This window comes from Pundamilia nyererei, unplaced genomic scaffold (assembly GCF_000239375.1).
Source record: "Pundamilia nyererei isolate P.nyererei 1_Seehausen unplaced genomic scaffold, PunNye1.0 scaffold00114, whole genome shotgun sequence".
NCBI lineage: Eukaryota > Metazoa > Chordata > Actinopteri > Cichliformes > Cichlidae > Pundamilia > Pundamilia nyererei.
The window spans coordinates 988,091-1,005,021 of record NW_005187515.1 but is presented as its reverse complement, the minus strand read 5'-3'; the positions used below and the strand labels follow the sequence as shown (position 1 = coordinate 1,005,021).

Here is a 16,931-nt window from a genome sequence, read left to right as displayed (position 1 = left end):
TATATATATATATATATATATATAAATATACATACATACTGTAATGTCACAGTAACAGGCATTACATTTAAATGAGTGCATGGCTTCGGTATGCTACAGTACATTTAGCAATACCACATTTCAGAAGAAGTAATGCTTTCAACACAAAAAACAATGACAAAGAAGCTTTGGGATTTTCAGTCATTTTGAGCAATTCAACTGCGACTGTTTCTTTTGGAATTTAAAACCTTTCTTAGGTAGAGTGAAAGGATGTGTGTAAACATAATGTGAGCTGTGCGCATAATGTGAACGCATGCAGCTAGCACCGGTGTCTATCCGTTACGGAGGACTTGCATGCAAAATTGCCGAAGTTCAGGGTTTCATGGGCTTTGTCTGTGCACGTGTTTGTTTGTGGCACTAGTGAGTACTGTGTTTTGATCCTCCTGCATCTAGGTACACTCCTTCCCCCTGTGGAGTGTGGCTATCTCCAGTATATTATCGGAATTGTTGTAAAAAGGCTCAGAGAGGCTGCATTTAGCAGCGAGCTTGTTTGTACCTTCGATACTATGGCAGTGTATTCTCTCTTTCTGCTGGAAAGACAATGCTAAGTTTTCCTTGATTTGTGCCTTATTTGAGGTTACTTAATTGTTTCTTTGTTTCTGGTAAGAACCCAAAGGGTTTGCTGCTGCACATAGTGGCTTTGGGGCTACATTTTGTAACTAAATCCCCTTGAAAAATAATTATAATTGCATTTTCTCTCATTTGATAATAGCTGTGATTCCATTGTTTCTAAGCTAACTATAACTTTTTTTTAAATTCAAAGATAGCACTTTTTTTTTTAAAAAGGAAAGAAATCTGCCCAGTCGTTTCATTGCATTCTGAAGGATGTGAAGCAGTGCACAACGCCTGCTGTACTGTATGTGTGAAAGATTGGAATTCAACATGACCTTTGCTTAACTCGACCCTCGTACAGATCAAAGCCCTTCAGCTCAAGATGAACTCTGGGTCAGCCGTTGAACATCAGACCTATACACTAAGCACTAGAACATAAAAAATTGTTTGATCCCTTCATTAATTCTATAGCTGCTTTGTTGCAGTTATATGGTGAGGTGCATGGATGGGAAACTTGAACATCAAGGCTGACGGAAAGGAAGAGTCATATTCTGTCCTAGCTAAAGAGAATAGGACAGATGATGTCGAAGGTGAGAGAGGAAAAGGGAGGAAAGGGTGACAGTGACACAATAAGGAAAATGGGATAGCAAAAAAAACGAGATATTGAGTTCAAAGGTCTCCCGCTCTCTCTAGGCGCTGGATAAGATACAGACCCAGTTCTGGGACTCAATGGATGTTGAATCTTTTGATTGTAAAGTCACATTGGGGAATTAAAAGAACGCTTTCCTCTGTTCTTGTGTTTGTACTACAGAACAAACCATTGTCTCCCTCTCTTGTGCCCCCCCCCCTCCCCCGGCCATCGCTGCACTTCATTCCCCACTCTCTGTTGTGCACAAAACTGCTCTTTCACTCTCCCACAAGCAAAAAATACAGCAATACAAGTGTTTATTTCCTTCCTTCTGTCAGCATGTGTCTCATATTTCCTCTGATGGCCTGTGGGACCCAAATGCCTGTTAAGCATTACAGTATGTGGGCCATTTTGATCATTCAAGTAATCGTCAACACAGAAAGTTTGCCCTCCAACAATAAAAATAAGTATACTAAGCGATGCCAGTCCAACATATTCCCTGGAACTGCATCATAGTTTTCTTAACAAATCACAGAATGGGTGCATATGTGTGGTAGATGATGGAAACATGCACTTACCACCAAGTGCCAGGGGCCTGCTAAGGAAAAATGCTTACATGCTTGCATACACTGGGCTTCCACTTAATCCTTTGTCCTTCATTTATCATGCGTGAACAAAACAGACATCATACACTTACAGCTGATGCTTGACACTGCTTTTTTTGTTTAACTTTTAAATCTATGGGGATAATGCTCATGCAAGTAAACAGCTGTCGGAGCTTTCTGTTCAGCGTTAACCTGTCCTGTTTCTGTGCTATAAAAAAAGCAATCAAATAAAGACATAGCCAATCACAAGCCCTGGATTTGCTACTGTTGCTCTGTAAAACACACACTCTTTTGCCAATTGTAACTCTAATTTCCATACTTTTTCTTAGGCTTCGAATCTGAACTACATTCTCCTTCAGTGACCAATAAAAGACAGATTCCCACTTCAGGAGTGTATGTGTCCAGTAAAAGACAGAGAATCATATGTACTGTCACCCAAGCTTCCTCTGGGATCCCTCCAGACTCCTCTGAGCAGAAATGGGAACACTGGAGCAGCTTTCATGATGGCAGTTTGCACCACTTTCTGGGTAATGTAAGGAGCGAGGAGAAAGAAACAATCATTTAGAAGTAAATGGCAAGCACCTATTATGTCTGCAGGGCTTCTGGGAAACTCGTACAAGGAATTGAAAAGATCTGAAAATCAATGCTCACTGACCATATGGTACAGTGGAAATGAGCGGTTTTATTTAAAATTGGATGCATTAGGAGAGAGAGAGGCCTAAACTGCGGACTAGTGTGGCATTGCAAACTTAATATTTGACCCATTTTTTTCAGTTCTCAGTTCTTTTTTGGTGCTGTGTGTGATATATTTATAATTTTCTAGGACACCTTGACATGAGTGTTTCCATCTTTGTCTTTTTTTTTTCTGCTGTGTGTTTGGAATCCCACAGGAGAGAACTGTCACCAGAAATCCAGGATGGTAAGCAACCATGCAGAGGGAGGGGGAGGGATGCCTTGCTAGTTGTTTAAACCAAAGTGTAAGTGAATAGTGTATGCATGAGTGAGCATGTTTGTGTATTGAGTTTAGAGATTTGCACTGATGAAAGGTCAAGATGAGTGCACTCACCTGTCTGTCAAATATACACCACTAGGATTAGACTACCCTCGCTTCACAGATGCTTGCAGTACTGTCGGTTACCACCAAGGGGAGCTCTGAAGCTGTGATCGCTTGTTAGGCATATAGTATACCCATTTCTCCCCACCCCTCCCCTTTCTCTTCTCTCTCTTGGCAGCAAGTCCCTATCACCTCACCTAATTCTGTCTGCTTCATTTTATCCTGCACAAAGCTGACAAATTCATAGGTTTTGTGGAGAAAGACAGCAAATATACACATGCAGAGGGAGAGGGAGAGTCAGAGAGACGGCCGGGCTTGTAAGAGCTCACAGGCTTTACTTATTTTGGAGCTTGTTGATGCAGACGTAGATATGCATGACGTTGCAAGCGACGTTAGAACAGTAGACGCATAATGGATGAGACTTTGAACACCACTGGTTCAGTACGATGACCTTAGCTAGTATTTGGTAGCTTGGTGGCTATATTTTAATATATCATGTTAGCTTCAATAGGCAGCAGAAGACAATGGTTTCAATTGTGTAAGTGACTGTTCACATTTTCAGCTGCATTTAAGGAACAGATAATATAATTTAAATAACTTAATTTATGTAAAGGTCACCAAATGTGCACATGCTGATGAACCAGTCTCTACAATTCTTATTTATTAGTAATCACACGTGGTGTTATGTGCAGGGAATTTTAAGTAGGTGAGTAGGATCAAATGAGTATAACATTCACCTTAATCCTCATATACTCAGACAACTGTTTTATATTTGTATACAATTATTACATCCATAAACGTATTTACAGGATGACGTCTTTTTCAGGGAAGGCCTTGTGCATTTCAGGCATGAAATGCTAAACCGCATACTGCATCTATTACAACAACATGGCTTCACTGTAGTAGAGTGCTGAACTGGCCTTCAGGACCTTTTATCAATTGAAAACATTTGAGGCATCAAAACTACAATAAAGATCACCCATGGCCCTTTTCCAAAAATGTTTTGAGGGGAGTGCCTTCAACTTCAAAATGACCCAGTGCCTTTTTCTAATAGTTTTGTTTTCTAGTTTCGTTTAGTTCAGTTTTTTTTTTGAATAAAATATGTGTTTATGAGATTTGCAAATCATTGTATTCTGTTTTACGTACATTTTACAGTGTCCCAGCTGTTTTGGAATTGGGATTGTAGTCCAACTTATTAAACTGTAAGTAAAATTTTTTAAAAAAAGTTATTAACTTCATTATTTGAGCTTAAATTGGCCAACTGTTGATAGACTATGGTAAAAACTTTGGTCATTTCTGACTAAATTTCAAAATTGAATGCACTGAATAGGACTGTAAGAACATCTGATGCCACACGCCACTGTATTCTACACGGAAACATGTCCGCAGTCATTGATCTGCTGGGTCAGAGGTGGTCAGTGTCACTGATATCTCTGTTTAAGTGTCTCTTCATGGGAAGTGTCCAGTGTAAACGTAGAGCTCTTCAACATTAGGAGTGCCTGTTAAGTCAATTACAAAGATCCACTGGGGATTCAGTCTGGACTGTCAGTCAATAGAGACTGCCTCGAGAACATGATGTGGGTGGTTAGTTTTTATACATTAAAGATGTGTAGAACTTTACATAACAGAAGAAAACTTGATATTTATTACTCAGTATTTTAAAAAAAATCTGAAAGGTTTTGTGTCAAGATTTCTCCACCAAGTTATAGAAATAAAACAATGTACGTTCTCGTAGAATATCTAGTTCACTAGACATGCTTACTAGTTTCAAGACCCAGATATATTAAATATGTTATGAGGCCATCTTGACTGACTATAACTCAATGTTTTTTTTCCAATCAAGAAAAGATTCTCATAGTCAGCCGACTTGCCAGTGCGCAGCTTGAGCCCGTTGCGCTGCAGTGCTGCTCTGGATGGGCGTCATGAACAGGAGTAGACAGTGTATACAGTTGTAATCAGAGGTTACCATACACCCATAAAGCTAATTAGCCTGTATTTATACTTTTGATCATGTGTGGATTAGAAAAAAAGAAAAATGTACGTATTCCACACGGGAAAAAGACCAGCTCAAAGAAATCTTTAACAGCCAAAACTTATCATGACATTCATGCCCATAATGAGGCATGAATGTCTAGGCATACCATACAAACCTCCAAACAGACAATAATGCTGTCAGTGTAGCAAGTGCGTATGTGTATGGCATATGTCATATTTACCTAATGATCATTATGGTGCAGTAGGTGGTAGGTGGATTGGCTCATGCTGTAAATTTTTAAACTTGTGTTGGCTTTCCAAACTCATTACATTAGTCTCGCTCTGCTGATTACACATTTGTCCGTACATGTGTGCATTTCTGAGCCAGGGTGTCTAAATGGAGCCTGTGTGTTTCTGAGTGTGTGATCATTTGCCTTTATCCTAAGGCAAGTACAGCATATGCTAATAAAAGATCAGCTTTACAAATGTCAGACTAACTTACCGCACTGAAATGTCCAAGAACATTACTGCAATACGACTCAAATTGCAGTGTGGTTAGCATAAAGAAATTCCCTATAATTTAACAGCACTTATTCCACATTAAGAATCACTTTGCTGTCATGCTTTTTGTACAACAAGAAGTTCTCCACTGTCTAGAAGTGGCTTAATACTACTGACTGCTTTTCACAGATATTTTTGAAGACAAACATAAAGAAGCTGATGCACCATCTTTGTGTTAATGTATTCAGGCTAGGCTTTTTTGCATCCAGACTGCTTACAATGCCCATTATTAGTTCTGACAAGCCATTTATTCCAATTACAATTCCTCCCAAAAATGTGAAGAAGTAAGCACGGCAGGTGTAAGTGAAATTGATTGTATCTTGCTGCTGGTATCTGCACCTGCCAATTGATGACTTGCTGCATCCAGAGGGTCCAGTATTCAGAGAGTTCACTGTCGATGCATGTCCTTTGTGTTTTCTAGCATACACAGACCCACGGTATGTCACAGAGATTACACACAAACCTGTGTTCTTTTGTTTTCCATTAGCTACCATTAAAGGTTTGCAAAGATGTGTTAGGTAATTTGTTCAGAAAGGTCTTAAGAGCATTGTCACCTTTGATAAATTGTGGTGCATTCCATTTGTGTACCTGAGTAAATTATGTGCATACATACTAAGCAGAGCACTTCTCCTCCTGGTTCATTAATAAGAACATTGCATAAATCTTTGGATTTCTTTGATTTCATGTACTGTATGTTAACTATAATGTTATCTGTCACATGTTTTTCGTATCTTTTGCCTTTGCATGACAGGGGCATGAAGATGACATGTATCATTGGTCACCTGGTTCATCTTTAAAACAAAAAGCATCAAAATAGTAATAGAAAATAGAAAAGGTCCTCCTGTTCAACTTGACCCTGCAAAAAAGAAACTTCTGTTATGACAGAAAGGAAGAAAAACAAGCAAGAGAGGAGAAAGGTAAGACAACGACTCAACGTATTCTCCATATGCTGAGAGAAAAAGACAATGATTCAAAGATAGCGTGTGTGGCAAACAGATGCACAATCCTGACTGCTGCGGCCTCGGATGATGCAGACAGTGTTTACCTGGCGCAGGTTGCGGGTGACGCGCACATCATGCCAGGCGTTGTCATTGAACTTGCCGTTGACAGGCTCCACCAGAGCCTCAAAGGCCCCCGAGCCCAGGTTGATGACTAGCCAAACCGCGCCGCTCTTCAAGGAAAGATTTACATAGTCAGCCGACTTGCCAGTGTGCAGCATGAGCCCGTTGCGCTGCAGCGTTCGGAAGGAAAGCGTGATCTCGTCGGTGCTGCTCTGGATGGGTGTCATGGACAGGTCGTAGCAGAAGAACTCGTTGCCCTTGAAGGTGGCTACTGACTCTTCCTTGCCTGGAAAAAATAAAGTGGGGGTAAGGGGGGAAGAGAGGTAGGTCTGTAAGTAAAAGGACATTTCTGTTCAGGAGTTAAAGCTTTGAAATTAGCAGCATGTGTGTATTCAAAAATCAGTCATTCTATTATTAGTTTACTTTTTATGTGGGGAAAAAACAGACATCAGAGGGTTAATTTAAAAGATGGCGCTTTGCAATATGAAGCTACAAATGACAAATTGACAAATGAATATCCTAAATATCTATTAAGATGATCTAAAATATAACACTAAACACAACATTTTTGCTCTTTTAATTTATATTAACAGCGCAAGAATCACAGAATATCTAAAAAGCTTCTGTCATGTGAGATGTGTCCAGTACAAAGGCAACATCAGCATGGTTATTTTGTTAGCTTCATTTTTTATTTTATTTCTTTTGGTGTAGGACTTTTATACATCGAAAATGTATAATGTACCAATGTAAAGATTGGTACATCAAATCTGCTCATTCCACACAAGTTGAAGCGGAGACTTGGTGAGGCTGCAGCTTGCTGCTGGTCATCTTGACACGGTGATGTAAGTTGGATGCACTGGTGTGTTCATTTACTCCAGAAGGTTAAAAGCATTGTGAGGTTATATAGCCCATTTGGAGATGCAACTGATTTGATAAGGTTACTAATTTTAGTAGAACATTGATAGTTGCTGTCACTCTTATACCCCCAACAAACGTTTTAAACATGGAAGCTTTGCAGATCAAAAACAAGATTTGCTCATAAATTGAATCCCACAAACAAGTAACGTCAGTGCAGACCGATGCATCTGCACTACAACACAGCGGCACGACAGCATCTTGTGTAAAATAGGATTCCTTTCATCAGAGCAAAGCAAACATCTGGGTTACAATTAGATACAAAGATGTGTTTGAATTACAGCAAAACAGAGAAACATGAAAGCAGAGACTAGACAAAGTGAAACTGAAGAACACTTTTTTAAAGAGAGAAGGAAGGGGAGGAAAAAAGGTGTTGACAACTTTGCTAACGCCTGCCAGTCTGTCTGTAGCACATGGCCTCCTTCCACTACATTGAGCTTTATTCACACACTACCAGTCAAAACAGACAGTTTGTACAATGGACATATGTCAAACAGCAGCCTAACAGCAGCCAGGGAGGACACTGTGTGCATCTGTCAAGAAATGAACAAACACTTGCAGCTGTCACAACAGAAAAAACGCAGCAAGAACACAGAGAACAGTGACACCTCCGTCACTTGAGTCATGACGTGGACGCTGGATTCACTGAGCAGGAGAAATAGTAACATCTGGCTCGCCGTACTGTTTCTTCTGACTTGCAATCTACTTATTTACTCCTTTTACATTTTATATCTAATATTTTAATTGAACCATTTTCTGTCGCCCCAAATCCCATTACTCTTATAAAGAGCAATAACCTCATTTCCTGGCTGGATCAACTCTGTGTCATTTTAATTTGGGAATAATAGCAATTCAGCTGCTTGGCAAAAGAAAGAAAAGAGTATAAACAGACAACATCACCGACAACAGCATGAGCTCAAGTTTAAAAGAACTCTTGCTCGCTCTGCACTTACACAAATCAACTAGTTTCCTGACATGAGCTGTGATCTGAAGTGACACTCTGCTTCCTATGTTCATTTGCCCTTCTACACTTCTGTTTCCCCGAGGACGCCGGTCTGAAGAATCAGCCTTGAGTAATGAGGTTTAGGGAGGGGGAGAGGGCAAAGTCAAACTGCCAAGAGGACCCTGTATGGGTGGATCATCAAATCTAGTTTATCCTGAAGTTCCATTACACACGGAAAAAGAAAAAAAGAATGACTTCAAGACCTTGGTGCATTTCCCTGAGGAGAAGGGATGGGCTGGCCAGAAGGGACGGCCAACCCATTGGCGGACATATTGAAAGGCCAGATCACATGAGCAGGTGAGAGAGGAAAAACGTGTGGTGGAAGGGTGGGCCGGGGAATAATAGCATGTCGATTTGATGCTCAAGTGCCCTATATCACCAAAGATTTTTCAGTGTCAGGCAGCACACGTAAGGAAAAAAGCACATTACATCATGTGGATGAGGAACAAGTGATGGATGGATGACACGAGCAAAGGAAAGGAGATCTTTAAAGAGTGCCGTGTTAAGTGACATACTAACAGCTATACTTCGGGAACATTAAGGAAGATGATAGCGCTCACTTTGAGACAAAACACAGCCACATAATATGGGTGGATGCACTCACATAAAAGAAAACATTTCAGGAGTGACAAAAAAAAAAGAGGAAGTGAGGGACAAATAGCATCCAGACAGAGACAGCTACTTAAAAGAGCATTTTGGCTGAAATCGAAATTTAGAGCAATCTCAACTGAAGTGTGAATTGTCATAAAAAAAGGCATCAAGAGTGGAGAGAAGGAGATGGAGGGGACAAATGACACACAAAAGCAAATCCCCCCAAGAGCAGCATCCTAGCGGTGCCTGTGTTGCTGATGTAGGAGGAACAAAAGCGTAGCAAATGGACCACAGCAACCATTTTCAATTATGTACTAAGTTGGACCACCTCCCATACTATGGGCTGTTAACGGTAAGCAACAAACAGCTTGTCCATGCTTCCATGAGCTCAGTGAGACTGAGCTCCATGCAATGCAGAGACAAACAACAAAAAAACTTTCTTTTGTTTATGTCTGTTTAATGAACAGAAGGCTGAGGGGAGGAGATAAGGCTGGAGAGTGACAGGAGAGGACAAATGGGTGGGTGGATTTTCACCGTAACACCAGACAGTTTGGTCATGATGCCAACAATGCCCTTCAGCAAATTATGTAAAGGTTAACACAGTCATATGATTTTTGGATAAGAATTTGGAGCCAGAAGTAGAAGCAAAAAAAGAAACAAAACAGCATCATTAGCAAGTCAGTAACACACTGCAGTGCTATCAGGGATCCACTGATCCTTCTCATGTTAGCCAGCTTAAGTCATTTCCAGTATCCTTTGTATACTCTGGGTGATCTTCCTACACACTGCGGAGCACTGGAAAAGCTCTCCTGCCGGTTCCCAGGAGTGACACGATCGCTTCAATCTAGGCGCAAAACCTAATATAAAGAATGACTTTTCTCTGAGACCACTCCAGCTCCTGTGAATATGAGCTTGTTCCTATGCATCTGTTTTTCATTTTACATCTACATCTCTATCTCGTCCTCCAGTTCCCATGGTAGCGCTCTTGCGCACATACACACTTGAAGTGTATGCGTTTCACTCTGATCAAATCTTTTGCAGTAAAGCCCAAGAGTAGACTCTAGCCAGAGGAAAGAGGAGACGCAGAAGCATGCAGAAGAGACTAAAGTGCTGTCAAGGTCTCAATTAATCTCACAGAAGCCCTGACTACATTACAGAAATGACTTATTTGAAATTTATCCACCCATAATAACATCGTTTTTTTTTTTTTTTGTCAATTAAATGTTGAGTTCCTCTGATATTTGATTTTATAACATGTGTTAAATACACCTTTGGTGCTAGTTTTTTTAGGGGCCAAAGTGATACACTCATTCCAACTATGCAGAGCAATCCATCCAGCAGTTGCTTCATGAATGCGCAGATTTATTGTGCGTATCATCTGTCTTTATGAACAAATGCAACTTCAGTGGCCTTTCCTGGTGTTCAGGTTGTTATATCCACCGGCTATCCAATGGGAAGAAGCACCACTGGAAGCTTGGTGGTTTCAAACATTAAATAATGCTAGTATATAAGATGTGCAAAGCAAATTCAAACTCAGACTTGATAAAAATATGACGTTCAGAAGTGCTGAACCCTTCCAGTTCTTAACAGTATCATACCACCTCTTTTTCCCCAAGCTCTCCTGAAAATAGTATTTAAAAACGTATTAAAACACATTAAAAAATTACTTTTTTCCCACATAACTTTACACCTCGCAGAAAAATGGACACGCTAACCTCAACTCCCACTTACTAGCTCTGTCACAATCAAACCACCATCAACGCAGCAGCAGTTAAGCACTTTGCAGCAGACACTGTGTCAAGCAGTTTGTTTACTGCGCTATGTGGCCTTCTGTGTTCTTTGAGGATGTGCGCTTTATTTATGTGAACTGAAGGGTGAAGAGGGAAACAGGAAGACGATGGAATCCCAGCCAGAGAGGAATCAATGGCATTGTCTTAGCCTATCGCACACTTCGACCTACACACCCACATTCAGTACCACACATGCAGTCTTAACAGTACAGCTACTGTGTCACTTAAGTGCTACTTTATAAGCATCAGGGTAAGATTAAATGAATATGCCCGCCTGTCATACCAAAGTGTTTCAAAAATTTGTCCATGCTGGAAAAATAGGGTATCCTAAATTGTGATAAAATGTCATACGCAAATACAATCTGCGTTTGTCAGTGCTGGACCCAAAAGCGCCGTTTTAAGCTAACCATTGCTGGCTTTTACAGTAATAAAAGCACAGAGCAGCATGTGTTTTTAAATTGGATTCAGCTCAGACAGAGAGACAGGTTTAATAAGATGAGCTGCATGACTAGCTTCATCCAAACTTGTGCAGAGCATTAGTCAACGCATAATGAACCTTAACATACTGCTTCTTTGGCCGATTGGATTACATATCGGAAGTGATTACGTAGTTTTAGGGGAATTAGCAAAGAGAGAATGGAATAAGACGAGACAAAAAATAAAAATAAACGTGCATGTGTGCATGCAAAACCATTCGAAATCTCGATGACCACACGCTGGCAAATCTGCTCGTCACATCACATTACCTCACTGCTCTTGCACAGACGCACACGCCATGTGCATATGAAGTCACCCTCTATTAGTTTTCGATGAGTGCCATCCACCCTGCAGAGAGAGTATCCGACAGCTTTGGAGAAACGATTCGGCAGCAAGATGAGAGAGAGCAGTGGGAAATGTAAGGGGCATATGAAAGCTTTGATGCTGCTTCATGAATCCAATAGGCCTGCTGGGTCCACAGACAGCGGCTAGTCTCCTAAGCTAGCTGTAAGGAAGACAAGGCCTGTGAAGTGCTGAAGAAAACATTTGTTTGGCTATTAAACATTTGGCCAGTTTTAAAGAACCTGCTTATGCTCAAATGCTCATGAAATCCGCACCTCATAAGCAAACACACATATGAGCACACCAATTCCCAAGGCAGCGATAAAGAAGCAGTGCCTACGCATCATCACTCTTATACTCATAACATGTATTCCACAAATTAAAATTGGAATTTTAGAGAGCTAAAAGATAGAGTACACTGACAGGAGAATGAGGGTTATGCTGATTTTGAAAAGAGGGGTGAGTTCCAGGGTCAGAAGGTCAGGTGCAGGGAAACGGTTACAAGAGGATTGATTGCTCAAATCTCTGTGATCCCTACACGCTTTAGGTTTCCTTCGTCTTCCTCACGCTTTCATTTGAACAGCTGTCCTTAAATAAAACTATCAGCATTCTAAGCTCAGACCAAAGCTAATGAATTACTCTGACTGTTTAAAAGCACGTTTCTAAAACCAGCCATGTACTGGCACTTTGTTGTGCCTCGTGGGATAACGAAAATAGCAGCATGTCAACAGAAATGTGTGCATTTTTGGTTAGATATGGGTATGTATTTGCAGATTCTCTTGTTTTTGCACACTTGATAATGAAATGCACAACACTTTCTTCCTTAAATTGTAGCATTTAAGGATGAGCCCTGTGCTAGAAGCCTACCTCTTGTGTGGTCGTGATACAGCCTGTGGTTAGTAAGCCAAATTGGCAATTTGTGAATGCAGTTATGGATCTCTCCAGTCTCTTGCTGAGGCTGAAATACTGAGACATTGTTCCCTCCACCAATCCTTTTCACTCTACTTTCTCTGCACAGATAGTGATTACTGTATGTATCGATCCATGAACTGATTGCAATCCTGTAATGAAGGGACTATAATTTGGTGTCTTTGCAGCCTGTTGGCTGCAGGCCAAGGCTCTTTGTTTGGTCCTTCCTTTCCCGCAAGATGCTCATTGAGCCATAGTGAATGTGCTATTATGTCATTCACAGTGTTCCTTTTGCTCAGATGGATGCTGCTAAAAAACCCACGAGTGTCACTATTGAATTGTGCACACTGAGGTAATAAAAGAGAACAAAAAGGCATTTAAGTTATTCTTAGCTTTTGTGTTTACCTCTTGAGCTCTACAAACACAAAATATTTATCCAGCTGTCAGTGATAGTGCCACAAAATTGGTGGAGATAACACAGGTGGATAAAGAGCTACAGGACTTGGAGATAGCATGTATTTATCTAGTCTTTAAATCATCGGCCGTAGTAAGAATTCCTCCAGAGAAGTTATAGACAATATATCTGAAAATAAGACTGACCAGCTGAAAGAAAGTGTAATCCCCAAATGCAGTCATTCAGATGGCGTATTTTTGTTATGTTTTGTACTTTCAAATGTACTTTCATGATCATGATGTTACTCTTTTTGTCTTGTTCTTTTGTTTTGTTTTTTCTACAAGACATTCATTCATTTATTCAGCCCATGATTTAGCACCTAGTCAGCACACACTGGCATAAAAACACTGCACTGGATTTTTTTAAATTTTAATAAAGCTTCAGGTCAGATTTGGAGCAGGCAAGGTTCGTTGTAATTTAATTTCTTCATGTCATTACTTTGGTGGTATTTGAAGGGCACTAAAGGGCTGTTGTAAGAATACAATAAAGAATTATTTGCACACTAATTCTCACCTTCACTTCGAGACTGCTTCTGTGCGTTGGGTCAGAATTGTCTGTTAAGTACTGTCACTGTCACTGCTGCAAGTTTTTATTGAACCTTTCCATGAGACAGTTCTGCCTGCCCTCTATTCGTCTTGATGCTAATTGAAGATAGAGAAAGTAATGGGGGTAAAATGGTTGACTTTGATTGTCTGTCACCTTGGAAACAACCTATTTTGTAACTACAACATCAGACATAGTGGCAGCAAGCTCAAGACGCACCTACACTTCTTCTGATTTGCACTTTTTCCTTCTTTCTGCATATTCATTTTCCCACTGTGGGTATGTGGCAGGTGACCATTATCACAGTGGAAAGCTGCTTAGTCTCTGGGCTCAAAGTAGACAGAAAGAAAATGTCAAGTAAACTGACACTAACAACAGGCCTGTGTGGTCCTGAATGGCAGGCCCCTTAGCCAACAGGGAGATGGCTAAGGGGCCTGCAAGTCCGGCTAAGTGCATAATAAGCCCTATTAGCTGGAGCCACAAAATACACTCAACTTGAGCTGTCTCAGCCCCCTCATTGTCATGTTGCACTAACCGCACATCTTGTGAAATATATGCTGAAAATAGTACAAAATAAACAGGGAATGATTTGGATGACTTGGTGTCTGTGCATTCAAAAACAATTGAAATGTAAAGAAATGTTTTCGGTTTTGTTGTGTTTTGTTGTGTTTTGCACCTCAGTGCCACCGTACATATGACTTATTTCCAAGTTAAATTAGCTGTACACTTTTCCCAGTGGAGAAAGATGACTCACCATTCTCTACTGACCACATTCTTTTGCCACAGCAAACACGTAACCAGCCATGTGAACGTCCAACGCATACTTTTTCTTATTATTTGAAATTTATTATTTTTTTATACGTTTCTTCCTCCAGTGGCTCCAGTGAACACTGGCTAAGCTCAGATACTTGACTGCATATTAAAAGACAGGTCAACAAGTACCACATAGCTCAAGTCGCTCTCTGTTTTATTAACATATAAACTGACTGCCTAAAGATAAACATACATCAACTTTAATGAACTGCACTGTGGCATATTATATCACAAATTACTGTCGATAAAGGAGAGAATAAATGAAAAACAATGTGGTGTTCACTTGGAATGGTGCCTGGTGTTGTTTTATGTGGGTTCTTTTAATTGTATGAGAATCCTTGGCAAATTGCCTGAAAAATTATTCATTGTTAATTGCTTTACTTAATATGTTAATGCCATCAACAGCAGCAGAGTGAAAGAGTTCAGGATACGTGTGCCCAACGTTATATTAAAGTGAAAGTGTGCTGCAGCGCTGTGCTAGTATTTCTTTGTAAAATTACTATAGACATTTATTTCAGTACGCATCTTTATATCGTGGTATTTATTTATTTTTCGTAAAGTGACAGTACTTTTGCTGCAGTACAATTTTGGCTTATTTTGTCTACTTATAAGGGTCTGCTTTGAACCTTTGTTCACGCTGGAAAATAATAAATGAAGAGGACGAAGTTGCAAAGGGTAAGAATGACAGCTTAGGGGAGAAAAGACACACAAAGAAACAGCCTTACTGCAGGGTCAAATTACAGTAAATGCCAGTGTTGAGAGAGGCAATAAGTAATGTCATCATGTTGAAGCGTAATGCATCCAGTCAGCTGAGAAACAGTTTTAATGAGCGAAACTTGTTGCTAAAGGCGCTTGACCTCATGATCCCTGTATCAAAAAATGGTGTAGCTGCCCAGAGGAGCGGGAAGACGTGGCTTTTTGCAGACAAACACAGACTCTGCTGTGAAACAAGGAAAAGTAGGGACTGGCAATGCGTACCTGACAAACAATTCTAACAAAGTTGGAATTCATCTAACAAACCTGTCCTGCCCATTATTGTTTCTGTCATGCTATGATGGAAGAAAGACAATTAAATCTATAATGAGAAGAAAGCACATTAGAAGACCTTGAGTCTTTGAAAACAAAGATGGCAACTTGTAGCTTAATTTCAGCTTTCAGAAAAGAGAAAATGAAACATGAAATTAGAACCAAACAAACTTGCACTATAAAAAAAAATCACTGGTCACTGTAAAGGTTGAGGATAGTAGCACATCTTTTGTATTTAAATAATTTGCAATGGTTGATCTTAAATCAAACAATCAAGATGCAAGTGAAGTGCAGACTTTAAGCTTGATGGAACTACACACTGTTAAGCATTAGTAAGACATGCATGCACGATGCAAACATAACTCACTTAATGTGTACAGAATCCTGAAATGTAAGTCCAGTCGCGACATTTCCGCAATTGTAAATATTCCACAGCTAACTGTTAGTGATAGCCAAGGCAAAAACAGCAAGTGCTGACCAAAATGCTTAACATTAAGGACATAATACAAATAAAACATAAATACCATATTAAAAAATATTATAATACAGTGGAAATGACTGGGAACAACAGCAACTCCACAAAGTGGAGTCATTCTCAACACACTTCAAAACTTCATGTGACCGTCAGATTAGCTCAAGAACATGGAATGGGTTTCCACGGCCACTCATCACCAAGCACAATGGAAAGTGTGGGATAAAGTGGTGTAAGTCACGTCACGACTGGACAGCATACCAAGAAACTTTAACAATTTCATGCTCCCAACTTAGTGGGAACGGTTTGGGGATGGCTCCTTCCTGTTTCAACATGACTGTCCACCAGGGCACAAAGCAAGGTCTATAAAGACATGGATGAGTGAGTATCTCACCTAACAAATGCACTTCTCCATGAGTGATCAACAAATTCATAAAAACACACCTAAACCTTGTGAAAAGCCTTCCCAGAAGAGCTGAAGCTGTTATACCTGCAGAATTTAGCCCAACATCATAAAGGTAGCTAGCTAAAGTTTTTTATTATCATCAGAAACAAATGGGTGTAAACACTACAAAAAAGTGTGCATCAGCTTCCAGCTGGAAAATCTGTGATGCCGTGAACTATTAACAGCTCTTAAATAGCTTGTTTGTACTTGATGTAATGCTTTATAAAGAAATAGTTTTGTCATTAAGAATGTTATATATGAGCTTATATGCTAAGGAGGAGTAATGCGTATAATTGATAAATTAAGTCTAAATTGATATCTTACTAATGCCTAATAGTGTTTGGTTTTAAGGGGCTGAGAAAACCCTAGGCAGCAGCAGACTCATGTGCCTCAGGAGACCTGCATAGTAGCCAGTGGGTAAGTGACAGAGAGCTGAAGCCAACAGGCATCTGTCATGCGTCACAGAAAGCGGAGTGGATGAGAAACCGTTAGCAATTCAGAGGCAATTTCAGCTGCAGGCAGTTGTTAGTAATCCTTCCAGAGGTTCACCTGGAGAAACCTTGTCAGCGCGTCTTCCTCTAGATCTTGTTGACTTAAGGCTCTCCTTTAGTCATTTTGGGTCGAGCACTAAAAACGGAGTTAGGTATTTTAGGGAGTAGCAAGCACACAAACACACA

General features: G+C 40.2%; 1 protein-coding gene across 1 annotated transcript in view; it reads right to left on the bottom strand.

Moving 5' to 3' along the window:
- Positions 1-16,931, bottom strand: part of LOC102215665 (neurexin-2-like) — a 337,295-nt gene that overhangs the window by 29,822 nt on the left and 290,542 nt on the right. Inside the window, exon 6 of the mRNA XM_013913079.1 lies at positions 6,459-6,760. Coding sequence (XP_013768533.1) covers positions 6,459-6,760 — 302 coding nt within the window. The remainder of the gene's footprint in view (positions 1-6,458; positions 6,761-16,931) is intronic.